Raw genomic sequence first — 14,997 nt, 5'->3', positions numbered from 1 at the left:
AGCGTGCCGGGCTCACCAGCACTCGGCGCTTTCATCCCCACGACCTTGTCGTGCGCGGGATGTTTCCGATACGGGATTAAATGTCCGCGGCTCAGGTCAGCTTAACCTGCAGCGTGAGGCGGGCGAGGGCCAGGTCGAGGAGGGGCGGAGCGGTGGCGGAGAGGACACACCCCCGGGGGCTGGTTCTTTTCCTGTAAGGATTTTCCACGCTGTCTCCCTGCGGTTCGTTACCAGTGATTTTTCTTCTCGGCGCGGCTTTCTAGGCTGTCCACCCCGCGCAGCCCCTGCCCCGCCTGGCCCCCGAGCGGCAACACTGCCGGCGAGAGGAACGCGCCTGGAGCTGCAGAAACGCAGAATCCGCTCGGTCGGAAAAGACCTCCGGGATCACCGAGTCCAACCCGTGACCCAGCACCACCGGGCCAACCAGACCGTGGCACTGAGTGCCACGCCCACCCACTCTTTCCTTCAGCACCTCTAGGGCCGGTGGCTGGGCCGTCTCTCTGGGCAGCCCATTGCGATGTCCGATCCGCCTTTCCCTGGAGGAATTCCGCCTGATCGCCAGCCTAACCGGGCTCCCCGCTGCGGAGGTCCCGCGCACGCGGCAGCAGCGGCCCTCGGGCACCGCACGCGCCCGCCCCTCTGACGCCGCCACCCGCCTTCAGCGCCAGCCAATGGCAGGGGCGGGTGTGGCACCGCCCTGCGCCGCGGGACCAATGGCAGAGGGCAGGGGGCGGGGCGCCGCCGGCTATAGGCGGGGGCGGCGGCGGCGGCGGCGGCGGTGAAGGTGACGGGGGCGCCGGCGGAATCATGGCGGCGGCAGCGGGGGCGATGCTGTGCGGGCGGCGGCCGGCAGCGGGGCTGCTGCGGGTGAGGCGACCCCGGGCCCAGGTTTACCTTCTCCTTCCCTACGCAGCCCCAGCCACGCCGCTGGGCCCGGAAAGGCTCGGCCAAGGTCACACCGCCCCTACAGCGAGGCGGCTGCGTCCCCCTCCCCTCACCCTTGTGGGAAGCCCCGGCCCAGGAGGCGGCCGAGCGGAGGGAGCGGGTCCTGGGCCGGGTGGGGGTGAAGGGCGGCCTCTGTCGCCCCCGCAGCCCCGGGCCCCGCACTAAGCCCGGCGGGACCTTTATCCGCGATCCTGAGCGCGGCTTTTTCCACTGTCAGCGCCGCCAATGCCGCGGCTGCCGAGCCCTGCCCGGTACCGCTGCAGCCGTAGGGGTGTCCCGGCCGGGCCGGCCTGCGCTCGGGTTGGATTCCTCTAATTAAGCAGTGTAACGATATAAATTTACACCCGGGGGAGTTGTTTCTCAGCTGGGCAGTGGGATGCTGCTGACCCAAAGCCTGTGTGGCTGGCAGCGCTGCTGGCACTGTTGGGTGCAGGTGCTGGCACCCGGCACGGCGGCGGGGATCTGTGCTGGGGAGAAAAGGAGGGCAAGGGGATCGCATCCGAATTACCATATGCTAAGCTGGAGGTGGCATTTTACCAGGTGTGGAAGGGGGTCCTTCCTTCCTCCCTTCCTTCCTCCCTTCACGACAGAGCATGAATACTCCTAGCAGATGCCAGTTGCACTTGGTAAACAATTGGCTGGTTAGTCCACTTTAAATTTCAGGCCTTGTGCAGTAAGATTTTTTATGGTAGTATAGGTATTTATTTTACTAGGCTTGGTTAGGCTTTGTTTTTTTGACACTAACCCTTGGAAGCACTGCTGTTAAAGCCCTCTAAGGGACATAATTCTTTTTCAGGGAGAAGTTTAATTTAAAACTTCCTGCTGGCTATTATAACTTGAACTGGGGAGAAAACCAGACAAAAATCTCCAAACAAAACTAAAATCAAACAACTGATTCAGAACAGTAAAAAAAAAAAAAAAATCAGCCTTTTGTTAGTTGAAGACTGGCTGGTGAAGAGGAGAAACAGGCTAAATTTTCGTGTTGGGACACAACCAGAAGGCATTATCTAGTTTATAAAAAGGGTGATGTTCTTGTGGTGTCCTTAAGTGGTTGTTTTTAATTAGTATTTATTTAGGTGTTATTCAGTAATTGCAGATAGAAGGCCAGAAGTTTCCAGTGTGCTGAAATGTTGTCTCAAGAAATGGCTAAAGAAAGTGGTTTAAGCCGTTAGTAGAAAGATCACTTTGTTAATATAAACAATACCTACAGATACAAAATTATATCTTTACACTGCTTAATTAGATGAAGCTACTGGCTGGTGAATTAGAATGCTCAGATAATCCCTTTTTCTTGGTTTTGTTTTATTAGCTTATCTTGGTGTGATGTTCTGAATATGTAATCTTCATTTTTGTTCTTAAAATACCAAGGGAGTGGAAGTTGTAGATGCAAACTCCACTGTTTAGAGGCAGTGGAGTTAATGGTAGGAATGAATGAACAAAGTCCAGGGAAGCAGACAGAGGGACTAGTAAACTTTTTCAAGATAACAGCACACACCCCTGGCTTAGATATATGCTGTAGGTGTACATAACAGACTTGGACAAAATGAATTTGGCCTTGTTTTTGAAGGAGTTTTGTTTATTTTTCAGAAAACATTTTATTACAGATGTTATGGTGAGACTGTACTAGACTACACTTCTTTTCAAAGGCATGTTATGATTTTCTTCATATTTTCCAGTGTTTCTTAATAATTAATTTTTGAAATAATGACTTCTATGAAAATGGGTACATTTTAGAACGAAGCATCATGGCATTGGCTTTCTTGATGTGAGATTCTGAGAACTTTCTTGTTTTCAGGCTCTGAAGTATACAAGCCGTGGCTATGCATCACAGCGTACTTTAAATGTAAGTATAAAGCACTGTCTGACTAATAAACTCCTATTTTGGATTTGTTTGTTAATCACTGACATTTTAAAGAAAATGATCACCAAAAAAACTGTCTTAAAGACAACATCACTTGCACCCAAGCCACATTTTAATGCAAAATCTGAAATAAGTCAGATTGCCATTTTTATTTTAGTTGGCTAAGTGTGGGACAAAATTAGAAATGTGTCAGCTGACGTAAGCTTCATGTAGCTGTCAACCCAGAAAGGGAAAATACAGCTGATATCAACTGATCCCTTTGAAATTATTTGTGTTATCCTGCAACTTGCTGTTACAACAAGAAAGATGAGGACAAGTTTGTTACTGTCACTGAAGTCAATCATGATGAAGGGGTTACAGTAATAGCCCTTCATAGTTTTAAACACGTATCATTTGTCTTTGTTTATTTTTTTCCTAGTGTTTTCTTTCTTTGCCTGTCTAAATAGAAAAACCATCATGACCAGGCCCTGTAAAGCTTTGTGGTTAACTTTCACTGAAACCAATACAGCTGGAAGCAATCATTGCTGGTTCTTGACAGCTGTCAGGGGCAGCCAGAGGTCTGACATGTGCATCTTTTTGGTGCCAGGTTCTCGTGCTGCTCTCACAGGGTTGTCAGGTGCACATGTGGATGGATGTAGCACTAAAGCTAAGAGGCAAAATAAGAATAAATTGTCTTTATTACTAGCAGAGGGCTGAATGTCATAAACTGCTGCTTACATGTTCTGCTGGCACCTGGGCTTTTGAATATATCCAGGGGTGGAGACTTCACAACCACTCTGGGTAAACTGTGCCAGAATTCAGTCACACTCCCAGTGGAGAAATGTTTCCTCATGTTCAGTGGGAACTCCTTTGTGTCAGTTGGTGCCCACTGTGCACCACTGACAAGAGTTTGGCTCTATCTTCTTTGCACCCTTCCTTGCAGTATTCATATTCATGGTGAGGTGCTGCTATTGAAGTTCTCTGTGGTAGTACAACCCTCTGGTGTATCAGCCACTCCTCCCAGTTTGGTTTCACCAGCAAACCTGCTGAGGGTGCACTGCACCATCATCCAGTTCATTAATGAAGGTGTTACACAGGACTGGAACCAGTACTGATCACTGCTAACTGGCCTCCAACCAGACTTTGTACCTCTACCACCACTGGCCATTCAGCCCTTTTCTATCCCCCTCACTGTCTGTTTGGCTAGTCCATAGTTCATTAGTTTCTGTATGAGGATTTTATGGGAGACAGTGGTGAAAGCCTCACTGTAGTCCAGGTAGACAATGTCTGCTCTCCCCTCCTCTACCAGACCAGTCACTTCACTGTAGAAGGCTGGCAGTTTGTCTGAGCATGGCTTCCCCTTGATGAATCCATGCTGATGCCTCCTGATGATTTTCTTGTTCATGTAAATGTTTTTTAGGATTAGTTGTTTCATCACCTTGCCAGGGATTAAGATGGGTCTCACTGACCTGTAGTTCCCTGGGTCCTCTTTCTTACCCTTCTTGAGGATTGGAGTAATGCTTTGGCTTTTCTCCAGTTGCTGGGCACCATTCCAACATTATTGAAAGTGATTTCAAAAAGTCACCCACAGAACTCATGGGGGCATCTGGTCAGGACCAATGGATTTATGTATGCCCAGTTTGCCCTGACTTATTCCTCTTCCAGTAAGGGTGCATCTTCACTGCTCCACCCTTCCCCCAATCTCTGGGGCCTGAGATTCCTGAAGGCTGGTCTTAGCACTGAAGACTGAGGCAAATCAGGCATTCAGTATTTCAGCCTTGTCCTTTGTCACCAAGGAGGCCCATATTTTCCTTGCTTCTTAGGTGCTCATGGAAGCCCTTCCTTCCTTTGCTTTTGACATCCCTTGCCAGATTCAATTCGTGGCTTTCATGACCTCATCTCTGCTTGCTCAGACTGTGTGCCAGATTCTCAGTCCCTATTCCCATCACTTGTGTGATTCATTTTTGTGTGTGAGTTTTGGTACCCATCCTGGCATTTTTACCCGACTTACTCCTTGTTGGAATGGATTGCTCTGGACTTCAGAGGGGGTCATCTTTGAACATCAGCCAGCTTTCTTTGATCCCCCTTTGCTCCAGTATGTTCAAGATTCTTGCAAACATCAATGCCAAGGCTGAGCTCAATGCACTCCACCTGTTCTGGCCCATAAAGTGCAAGGCCTCTCCTCTTCCCCCTTGCCTTGTCTTCTTGACCTGCCCTTCCTGGAGAGCCCTTATCCCTGCATGGCAGCACTCCAGCCATGTGAGCCATCTCACCACAACTCCAGGATCCCAAGGTTGTAGTGCTGCAGCTGCATACCAATCTCCTTATGTTTACTCTCCCTGCTGCATGCATTAATACAGATTTTAGTGCTCTGAAACACTTGCAGGGTGAAAGAGAAGCTGTGACATCAATGAAATAATAAAAAGTAGATACATTTTAAAAATACTGCTATATGTGTGCAGTTGTTAGAGAGATTGTAACTTTTACTCTGTCGTTCTGTACTTAGGAGGTGGTGATAGCAAGTGCCGTAAGGACACCTATTGGATCATTCCAAGGATCTCTTTCCTCACTGCCAGCCACTAAACTTGGTTCCATTGCAATTAAGGGAGCAATTGCCAGAGCAGGTATGTATACACATTTTTTTCCTGCGACAAAGAAAACCTCAAGTGGCTCAGTGTCTTTTCAATGGCTTGGTAATGAAAAAAAACCTGCAATGTCCTGGATTTTTTTGCTCCTGTGGCATTTTTAAGTCTCTCCATAAAAGCCATTTAAGTAAAGTTGACTGTCAGGCTTTGGTTCAATCTGAATTAAGTGCTGCTTCTAGGAGCAGAATGTAGCCTAGAGGTGTCTGTGCTAGTCCAAATGTGATTGAACATGGTATTTGGTTTGTTGGGATGGGTTTTTATGGCACATGGGAGCTGATGCAAAGGCTGCTTCCTGCTGAGACCAGTGGCCATTCCTTTCCCTGCCTGGTTTTTATATGGGTGCATGTATTTGAAGGACAGCCTTGTCAGCCTTTTGATGCATTCAATCTAGGAAAAAAGTTTTTTAGGGAAGAGGAGGGTTAATACTACAAGACCTTAGACACCAGGGCTGTTGCAAGAGATGCAACAGGAGAGCAGACCTCTTCTCTGTGGTGGCAGCTTGCTGTGGCCTTGGCTTGCCCCTGCTAAACAAACAAAACTATCTTTAGACATAATTCTAGCACAAAAAAAATGTTTTGTGCATTTAACTATCCATGAAAATTGAACTTCTCAGGTGATTAGTGAGACTTGGAAATGTGGACTTCAGTGAAATAACTGCAGCTTGTTCTGTAGGTGGACAGGGGAATTATCTTCTGGGGGGATCACCAGTTCGCCATACTCCATTAATATGAGGGTAGAGATCTGGAATGCACCCACAGGGGCCTGGGTTCTGTTAGCGCATGGATTGGATGTAGCAAATTTCATTAGTCTTTGATAGAAAACTTCAATGCAAACCTTTGTCAAAAGGATCCTGTATCAAAACAATTTTGTTTTTCAGGAATCCCTGCAGAAGAAGTGAAAGAGGCCTATATGGGCAATGTCCTGCAGGCTGGACAAGGACAAGCTCCAGCCAGACAAGCAGTTTTGGGTGCAGGTATTCCTTCTCTTGCTGCTGGGGTTGAATGTTTTCTGTCTTTATGTAGCTGGAATCTCTTGGGCTGTGAGTTAAAGCAGAGTTGTGGGCAGTCCTTTGTCAGGACAGTCCGTGGATGCTTTTTGCCCTGTGATGGGTGAAGGGTGCACATTGCACTCATGCAAGTGGGATGTTATTGCCTACAGTGTTTGCAGGACTGGAGGCCAGCTGGTAATTCCACAATCCTTTTCATTAATGATGGATGCTGCTCTGCATCTTTATTATAAGACCTTTATAATGAAGATTATAAGAATAATGATACACTTATGTGTATCTTTATAATGATACACATAAGTGTATCGTTATTCTTAATTCTTACTGGATAAAGAGCCAGTGAGTTTCTTTCAGCTCATGAGTATGGACAGCTCATCTTCCTGTGGAGTCTGGAGCTGACACTGGAAGGATTCACCGTATGTTAGCTGTAACATGAAAGTTATTGGGGTGCAGAAATTATTTTCTTCTCCCTTCTTCTGTGGGAGTGGGATTCCATACCTTAGCATGTTTCTAGGCAAGCCTGTAGGTCAGGGAGGAACTATGTACTTTCTTGGATCTGTTGTACATTTTTGAAGAAAAAACTATTACCATATTAGGCAAAGTGATAAATATGGCTCTTTTCATTCACAGAATTATATAGTGCCTTGAGTTGGAAGGGACCTTAAAGATCTCATTCTAACCCCGGTGCTGTGGGCAAGAACACCTTCCATTAGACCAGGGTGCTCAGAGCCCTGCCCAGCCTTGCCTGGGGTTGCTAAATTCTGCAGCTTGTTTATGCTTTTTCAGCCTTGGATGCTTCTTAGAGGCAGGAATCAGGGTTTTGGACCAGGACCAGTTCTGGAGTCCCTTCCTTGATCTTCCATTTCCTTGCCTTTCTCCTTATCACAAGTCAGTTGTTGGAAGGGGAGAAACAACAGGGGCTTCCAAGAAGGATGGTAGCTGTGGATAAGTGTAGATAAATTGCCTTGGCAGGCTAAACAGTGCAAGCTGGACATCCTGGGCTTAGATAAAAATTAGTGCTATATGAAATATTGCTGAAACACCACTAAAATACTGAAGTCTACCCTCCAAATAACAGCTGTACAAACTTCTTTGACTCAGGTCTGCCAATCGCCACTCCTACCACAACTGTCAATAAAGTCTGTGCTTCAGGAATGAAATCAATCATGATGGCAGCTCAAAGTCTGATGTGTGGGAGTCAGGTATGTGGATTTTATGCTGTTCTATGGAAAAAACCACACAGTTAATGTTGTAGATCCTGTCCTACCAATAGCTGTGCCCTTTGATTTGGGATTGTGTTTTGGCTTGGGATAATAAAGCTAATTAGCAAAGGCTTGTTTTGTTTTGTTTATGCAACCCCAATTTTATAGTTGTTTAAGTATATTTGAGTTCAAAACAGAAAAGCAAGTAAATACTATAGTTGGAAAATTCAGATGTGTTTTTAGAGCTGAAGAAACAAGGTGGATTGTTTGGGGGGTATTTATCTCATCTTTCTACTTCTCTACCCCCACCCCACCTGCCAGTCTGGCCCCCAAAATATAATTAAGGGAATTTTCAAACTTTCAGTTTTGAAAAGGGAAGAAATTTTTATGTACTTAGTTTTTGGTGAGTTGACTTTCAAACAGTGTTAACATTTAAATAAATTTAAATGTTCGAGCAATGTTGTTTCCAAGAACACGAAAGATCTTTCAGGCTTATTTATTGTTTTAGAAGAAGCAGAATTTATTGTTGGTGAATAAGCTTTTTCATTACAGAGCTTGATGAAGGAGAATTGCTCATCTCTGTCAACTTTCTTACAAGATTTTCTATACAATGGGAAAAAAATTGTCACTTGATGGGAGGATAGGAGAATACATCATTTTCAGTAAGCCATTAAATGCTGTGCAGCAAAGAATGTGGGAGAAGTGTGAATGTGAAGAAAGACATTTCAGTTTTGTTTTTTATCCCACACCCAAAGCATTTTGGCAGCATCTTTGGTTCTCTGAAGTGAAAGTATAATCAGTTCAATTATATATATTTTTGGCTTTAAAATTAAGTGGCTCATAAGTGAGGAATGCTTTTGTGTGTGTGTTTAGAACAAAAGTAAAGTGTTTAAATTTTGATGTCCCTTTTGTGGAAATCACAGTGTAACTGGAGTTAAGCAACTGCTTTATTGCTTTGGCCTTGCCCTGCAGAAAAGAGCACTTTGTCTGGGGCCTGCTGAAGTTGATGGAAATCTTGTCACCAGACTTTGAACCAGGCCCAGCATGTCTTTGTAAACAGCTACATTTGGATTTAGTCATTTATATCCAATGACTTCATGAGAGTGGTTGTGCCTTTGGTTGGTTTGACAGATGTATGCCATGAGCTCTGAATAGAACTGGAATTTTCAGCTGAATTAATCAGACAAGCTGTGCTGCCAGTCTCAGCAAAATCAGACTCAGCCAGTTATTAGTCTCTTAGAGCTATTAATTATGGGGGGATTGGTATTGGTTTGTTTTTCCTGGCTGTGGGCTGTGAGGTATCTGTGGTATGACAGTCGGTGATGGTTCCCAGTGGCTTGAGTCAGTGTACACCATTATATAAACAATTGTATTGGCTCTCTCTCCAGGCCTTTCACTTAATGGAATTTAAATGCCAGGGCTTCTTGTTCCTCTAGTCTGCTGCTTCTTCCATATCTCCACTGCCTTTCCAATCTATCTGTCTTTTCTATAGTTTTGTCTCCAGCCTTCTTTTTTTCTTTATTACTTCATATCATGTTTCTGACAGGGTGCATTACCTATCTTCAGTTGTTCCTGTTTGCTTTTTAAATGCTTAAAGGGTGTTATTTTTATCTCCTTCTCTAAGACTTTCAGAAATATGAAGTGCCCATGCTTAAGCTTTTACTGATACTGTTCCTACAAGAAGTCATGGAGAACACACTGCATGATTATTAATTTCATCTGGTTTCCTTTGGGCAGGATGTCATGGTTGCTGGTGGAATGGAGAGCATGTCCAATGTTCCCTACACGATGAACAGAGGGGCAACACCTTATGGAGGAGTAAAGCTGGAAGACCTGATAGTAAAAGATGGGCTGACAGATGCTTACAACCATATCCATATGGTAGATATTCCTGCAGAGTGTTCATGTGTCAACCATAGATAGACCTGATGCAGATCTGAAAAGCTTGCTTGTAGCTGTTATGAAACTGCTTCATCCAGCAAGCCTGGAAATGAGGAGGAAAGTCTTCCATATCCAGTTGTAATGGAGGGACTGGACAGAAGACCAAAATAGCTCAGCAGTTTGTGTGTTAGCAATTACCTGTCTCTGTAGGCTGAATAGCCTAAAGCAAGGATTAAGAGAAAAATTAATTCTGCTACTGATGGGTTGCTGTTGCTCCATCTGAGGGAGGGAGCAATCAAGTTGCTTGGTGTCTGTGAGGATATCTGCTCTGAAGGATCCAGCAGGCTCATGTTTTTCCCTCCCCCAGAGTACATATCTCATATCTCCTGTGGGAAGGTTTGAGTCAGCTGGTGTGCTTACTCATCAGGGTAACTTAAATTGGACAAACAAGGGCAAACTTAGGATGGGTTTGGAAAACAACTGATGCAAAGACAGTCAAGAACAATCACCAGGGAAGAAAAGTTTTAAAAGAGAATGGCTACTTTCAGCTTATTAATATTTCTGACCTTTACCCAGTGGTAATTCACAGCTGTAGGGCATTATTGATTGATCGGCTGGTGTTCTTGCTGGGATATAGGAAAATGTCATGAAGAATATTTACTTTGATCCATAGATTTGGTACAGACCTCACTTGTGTATGATTTATTCTTTTTGTACTCTAGTGCTTAGGCTATGTGGGAATGTTGAAACTCATTCCCACATTTCAGCTAAAATGGATTTTGAATGTGAGGATTTTATAGGAATCTAGAGGGTGGCTTTGATAGCTCCCTCATGTGAGGAAAAATTCTAGCAGTTGGTTATAACACACAAGTTTTAATAGATTGGGACAGTATGTTGGAACCTTTTGTCTGTCTTATAGCAGATGTAGATTGTTTAGAAAGCCTTGGCAGTCTGTGTGAGAGCATACAAGAAAGTCCATAGGATGGCTTTGGGAACTTACTCTTGTCTGTGTTTTGGCAATAGCCCAAGTTGCTGGTGCTTTGAGGTTTGAAGACTTTGATTTCATTCATTACATAGAAGTGAATGTGTTTATTTGAAGAACTGGAGGGACACAATACTAAAGGGTTTTGTGTTGATTCATTGAGTTTTCTGATGAAATGAGAGGTGGAACAAAACCTCTTCAAGGGCAAATCTTTCCAGTTGACTAAATGATTTTTTTTTTTTAATTTTGTCACTGGATATTTAGACAGTGATGGTAATGAATTGTGAGTATATAATTACAATCATGATTTGTCTATATAAAAAATGATTTGGTTGTTTGATTCTACTTATTTCACTCCAGATATTAGAAAAAAGGGATACATACTTTTATTTCTACAGTTTTAGAGATTCTGAGTTGTAGAGTTTTTTAGAGATTCTAAAGGCCCTGTGTGTTGGCCTCTTCTTGTAATCTTTGGAATAGGCAGGGTAATAATGGAGTGAAAACACTAGGAAAATGATGTGATCATGTGGTTCTGTGGCTGAACAATGATCTTCAGTCTCTGAAGATGTCAGTCCTAAGCACTTTAAACTTACTTTTGTGTGCAGTTTAACTGGAAAAAAAAAAGCCTTATAAGGAAGGTTCCTTTATGGCTTTGATAATCTGGATCCAGAAAACATTTGCTAAATCTGACGATTATATTTCAAAACCACAAGTTGCTATTTGTTCATGACTGTGTAAATCAGAAATGGACACCAAATATTAGTCACATTCAGTTCTGGAAATCTGCTGGTTGAGGTTTTTTCAGTTGTAGTTGAGCTTTGCATCTTCAGGAACACCAAACCTAACAGGCCTGTTTTTCTCCAAGGGCAACTGTGCTGAGAACACTGCCAAGAAGTTCACTATTTCCAGAGAGGAGCAAGACACTTATGCCATAGGCTCTTACACCAAGAGCAAAACAGCCTGGGACTCAGGAGTACTGAAAAATGAAATAGTTCCTGTCACTATTTCAAAAAAAGGTATTGTGGAAAGGTGTGATGAGATGAAGTTTGTTTCTTTTAGAAAGCTGTGATGTTGTCAGTGTTCAGTGCAAATTTTATTGTTTAAACATGTGAATCTCAGGAACGTTAATTTTGATCACCTAAGAATTTTCTGTTAGGCAGACTTCCTGGTCAACAGCAGTCAGTGAGGTTTTTGGTTTTCAGTTTTTCTTTAACGTTGCACACTGTATCTTTTTTCTTTTTTTGGTCTAAGTGGAGGTTAGCTATTGAATTTAGTCATGGCTTAAGGACATCTATTTGTATCTATTTGTTTTAATTTACATTAAAGATAGGCTCTTTGTCCTTTTTGTTCAGCCACTGGGGCATATAAACGGATTTAGTGTAAATAAACTTGATTAAGGAATAACTTTTTCTTTCAGTTTATGAAAGCTCATTTTTTGATGTACATTTTACATGCATTTGCACTTTTTTACTGAAAAAAGTTATATAAATAAGGCAGTATTTAGTCAATTGTTCTACAAAATACTAAACCAAATCTGAATTTCAGGGAAGCCAGATACAGAAGTGAAAGAAGATGAAGAATACAAACGTGTTGATTTCAGTAAAGTTCCAAAGCTGAAAGCTGTTTTCCAAAAAGAAAATGGTAAGTATTGTTAACAGAACTGCTCTAATTTTCTGCCGAGTGCAAGGATGCTTTGTCAGGGCGGAGAGTACTGTTCACAAGAGCAAGAATGCTCAACAACAGCCCCTTTATTTTTAAATGTCTGCTGAGATAAAGAAACATGCTGCACAACAGCATGAACTGGCTTGGATTAAAAGATGGTCCAAGAACCTTAAACCAGTGAACACCTCTGTTTGGGACATTTACCTCAAAAAGAGTGAAAGAGTGATAGGTGGGTTTCAGTTTCACTGTTGGTTTTGGTCTCTGCCAAGTGTAAACTCCCGTTGCTGTGCAGCTGCAGTGGCTTTACAGAGTTGCCATTGCTTCCCAAATCTGTAATTGATAAACCTTCCTGGCTAAGTCAAAACTGCCCCTCATTCACAACCCCTCCTGAGCTGGAATTCTGTGACAATGCCAGCAGTGCAGCTGCCATGGAAGGCACGATCTAAACTGGCACCAGGATAAGGATACAAGTACCTCTGGCTGCATTTGTTTCATCAAACAGACACCAAAAACCAACTCATTTTTAGTTAACTGAATGCAAAGGTTTCACCAAATGATTGAGACTTTATGTTCAATGAACTCAGGGAGAAACAATCCTTAACAGGATATACATGAGCTGTTTTGCATATCGCTTTCACCTCTGCCTAAGGAATGTTTTACCTTCTCTAGGAACAGTTACAGCTGCTAATGCCAGTACTCTGAATGATGGAGCAGCTGCTTTGGTGCTGATGACTACAGAGGCAGCCAAGAGACTGAAAGTCAAACCTTTGGCACGGATAGTAGGTATGATCTTCCTTACCTCTAGGAAAGTCCTGGAAAATACTCCAATAGTGTGCTCTCAGACTGGGAGTCCTGTTTGGCTGGTTACCTGACATTATGGCTGCCATCTTCCCAGCACAGTCCTTGAAATTTCAAGTGTTACACCAGCAGACTTTTGACCATTATATATAATAATAAAAATCTGAAAATATTGTGTGGCTTACTTTGGGCACTACATTTTAGATGCACTTGTTTCATAGACCATGGTATTCAGAATTTCTCTATCTTGGCAGTGTTTGCTGCTTGCAAAGAAAATAATGTATGGTGAAAACACGAGGTCTTCAAACACCTTTTCCGATCGTTTCTCTTTTTTCAGCTTTTGCAGATGCTGCTGTTGATCCTATTGACTTTCCAATTGCACCTGCGTATGCTGTTCCTAAGGTAAGAATAAAACAGAGTGGGTTTTGCAAAAACAAGCTTCCCTAGCGTTCCACTGTTAGTTCATCCCCTCTCAGTGAGTCTTCTTGAATTAGGACTGAAATTTTAATGATGTCATAAATACAAAGAACAGATGTTTCACAGAGGGCCAAGGCTACACTGCAGATCTTCAGAGTTAAAAAATTTCTCACACCTATTTTGAAAGAGAGTATTGTTCTATACTGGTTTTAGCAACTTCTGACATGTTTACACCTTTGAAGTTTTGCAGCTTGTATGGCCAAAAGGCAAAATAAGTATGATTGTACATGGGTAGAATTGTTCTAAAAGGAACTGAAGAGAAGTGTATGGTATGAGGCAGTACTGGAGGAGTGATTTTAAATGGACTTACTGCAGCAGCAGTCTTAGTGTTGTGTGATGGAAATGCATCCTTAGCATGGGCTGCTCTCCATTCCTTCTTTGGTGAAAACTCAAGTTTGTGGTTCAGTCCCTCAGTTTTGCTTTTTCCCATCTGACAAAGAGGTTCCTAAATGCGAATTTGTGAATCAGATTATGGGGAGCCTGAGTCACTGACTTCAAAATAGACCTATTATTTCTTTAATTAGTTTCCTAATTTTTTCATAGTAGTAACTAATTTGTATTATTTCTAGATTCTAAATGAGACAGGCCTGAAAAAAGAAGACATTGCAATGTGGGAAATTAACGAAGCATTCAGTGTTGTGGTGCTGGCCAATATTAAAATGCTGGACATTGATCCACAAAAAGTAAACATTAATGGAGGAGCTGTCTCTCTTGGACATCCAATAGGGTAAGCAAAATAAGCTCTGGGTTTTCTCTGCACAGAGGCATTGTCTTTTAGGTAAATGAGTTTTAAGCAAGTAAGAGTATGTTTGAATTTAATCCTTATTATTGATTTGGTTGTGGGAGATCTGTTCCCTTCTTTGAAAGAGCTTCGCTGCATGTAGAGGAACTCTGTAATATAAAGGCTGACATAGAGGTGATTTCTTTTTCCCAAAGAAACTTTAGCGATACATACACAAACATTTAAGAATCTTTGTGTTTCTTCCTCTCTAGCTTGAGTACTTAATTTGTACTGCACAGAACTGCAGACAAAAGGATTGTTTCAGTTTTTTTGTTGGTACTATATTCTGCCAATGCCCCTGTGTAGGTCAAATTAAGAATTTCCTTTAAACTATGTTCTTTTGTTTTTCTGTTATCTAGAATGTCTGGAGCAAGAATTGTCGTTCATATGGCGCATGCTTTGAAACCAGGACAATATGGTCTTGCAGGAATCTGCAATGGAGGAGGAGGTGCTTCTGCAATGCTGATACAGAAGCTGTAGCCCAAGCAGCATCAGAAACACAGCCTTAAAAGCTCTCTGAGTGGTAGCTGTTACATCTTATTTATCAATCAGTGGATGAATTCTGTAACTGGTATTCTAAAATTTCCTAAAGCATCAATGATTACTGATCCAGACAACTGGCCTTTCATTGCTTTACCAGTTCAAGTTTTTATACAGTACAAGTAAGCAATGTCAAATTTTAATTTTGGCTTGACTTCTGACAATAAAGAATGTTCACTATGGCTCCCTCTGTCACTCATATATCATTTCTTAAAGGCCCTTGAAAAGGAGTTCTCTT

General features: G+C 42.8%; 1 protein-coding gene across 2 annotated transcripts; it reads left to right on the top strand.

Annotated features, from left to right (window-relative positions):
- The first annotated feature begins 745 nt into the window (after positions 1–745).
- Positions 746–14,943, top strand: ACAT1 (acetyl-CoA acetyltransferase 1). Of its 2 annotated transcripts, none has more exons than XM_084200879.1 (12): positions 746–867; positions 2,741–2,788; positions 5,292–5,409; positions 6,308–6,403; positions 7,538–7,638; positions 9,376–9,519; positions 11,367–11,517; positions 12,047–12,142; positions 12,833–12,946; positions 13,299–13,363; positions 14,008–14,165; positions 14,579–14,943. In XM_084200879.1, exons 1-12 carry the CDS (start codon positions 808–810, stop codon positions 14,697–14,699), a joined length of 1,272 nt encoding a protein of 423 aa, XP_084057005.1. In that variant the 5' UTR covers positions 746–807; the 3' UTR covers positions 14,700–14,943. The 2 variants fall into 2 exon arrangements, with proteins under 2 accessions (XP_084057005.1, XP_084057004.1); XM_084200878.1 differs by having other exon boundaries at positions 785–888.
- The last annotated feature ends 54 nt before the right edge of the window (positions 14,944–14,997 follow it).

The sequence above is a fragment of the Fringilla coelebs genome, assembly GCF_963513975.1.
Source record: "Fringilla coelebs genome assembly, chromosome: 2".
Classification (NCBI taxonomy): Eukaryota; Metazoa; Chordata; class Aves; order Passeriformes; family Fringillidae; genus Fringilla; species Fringilla coelebs.
Note: the sequence above shows the minus strand (reverse complement) of the source record. Positions and strands in the feature narration are given on the sequence as shown.

What these genes read in the sequence shown, in the direction of transcription:
- ACAT1 (XM_084200878.1), top strand. Translation starts at nt 808, where the DNA reads ATGGCGGCGGCAGCGGGGGCGATGCTGTGCGGGCGGCGGCCGGCAGCG. An exon ending in ACAAGCAGTTTTGGGTGCAG is followed by an intron (nt 6,404 to 7,537) that starts GTATTCCTTCTC and finishes TCTTTGACTCAG; the next exon opens with GTCTGCCAATCGCCACTCCT. An exon ending in TGTTTTCCAAAAAGAAAATG is followed by an intron (nt 12,143 to 12,832) that starts GTAAGTATTGTT and finishes TACCTTCTCTAG; the next exon opens with GAACAGTTACAGCTGCTAAT.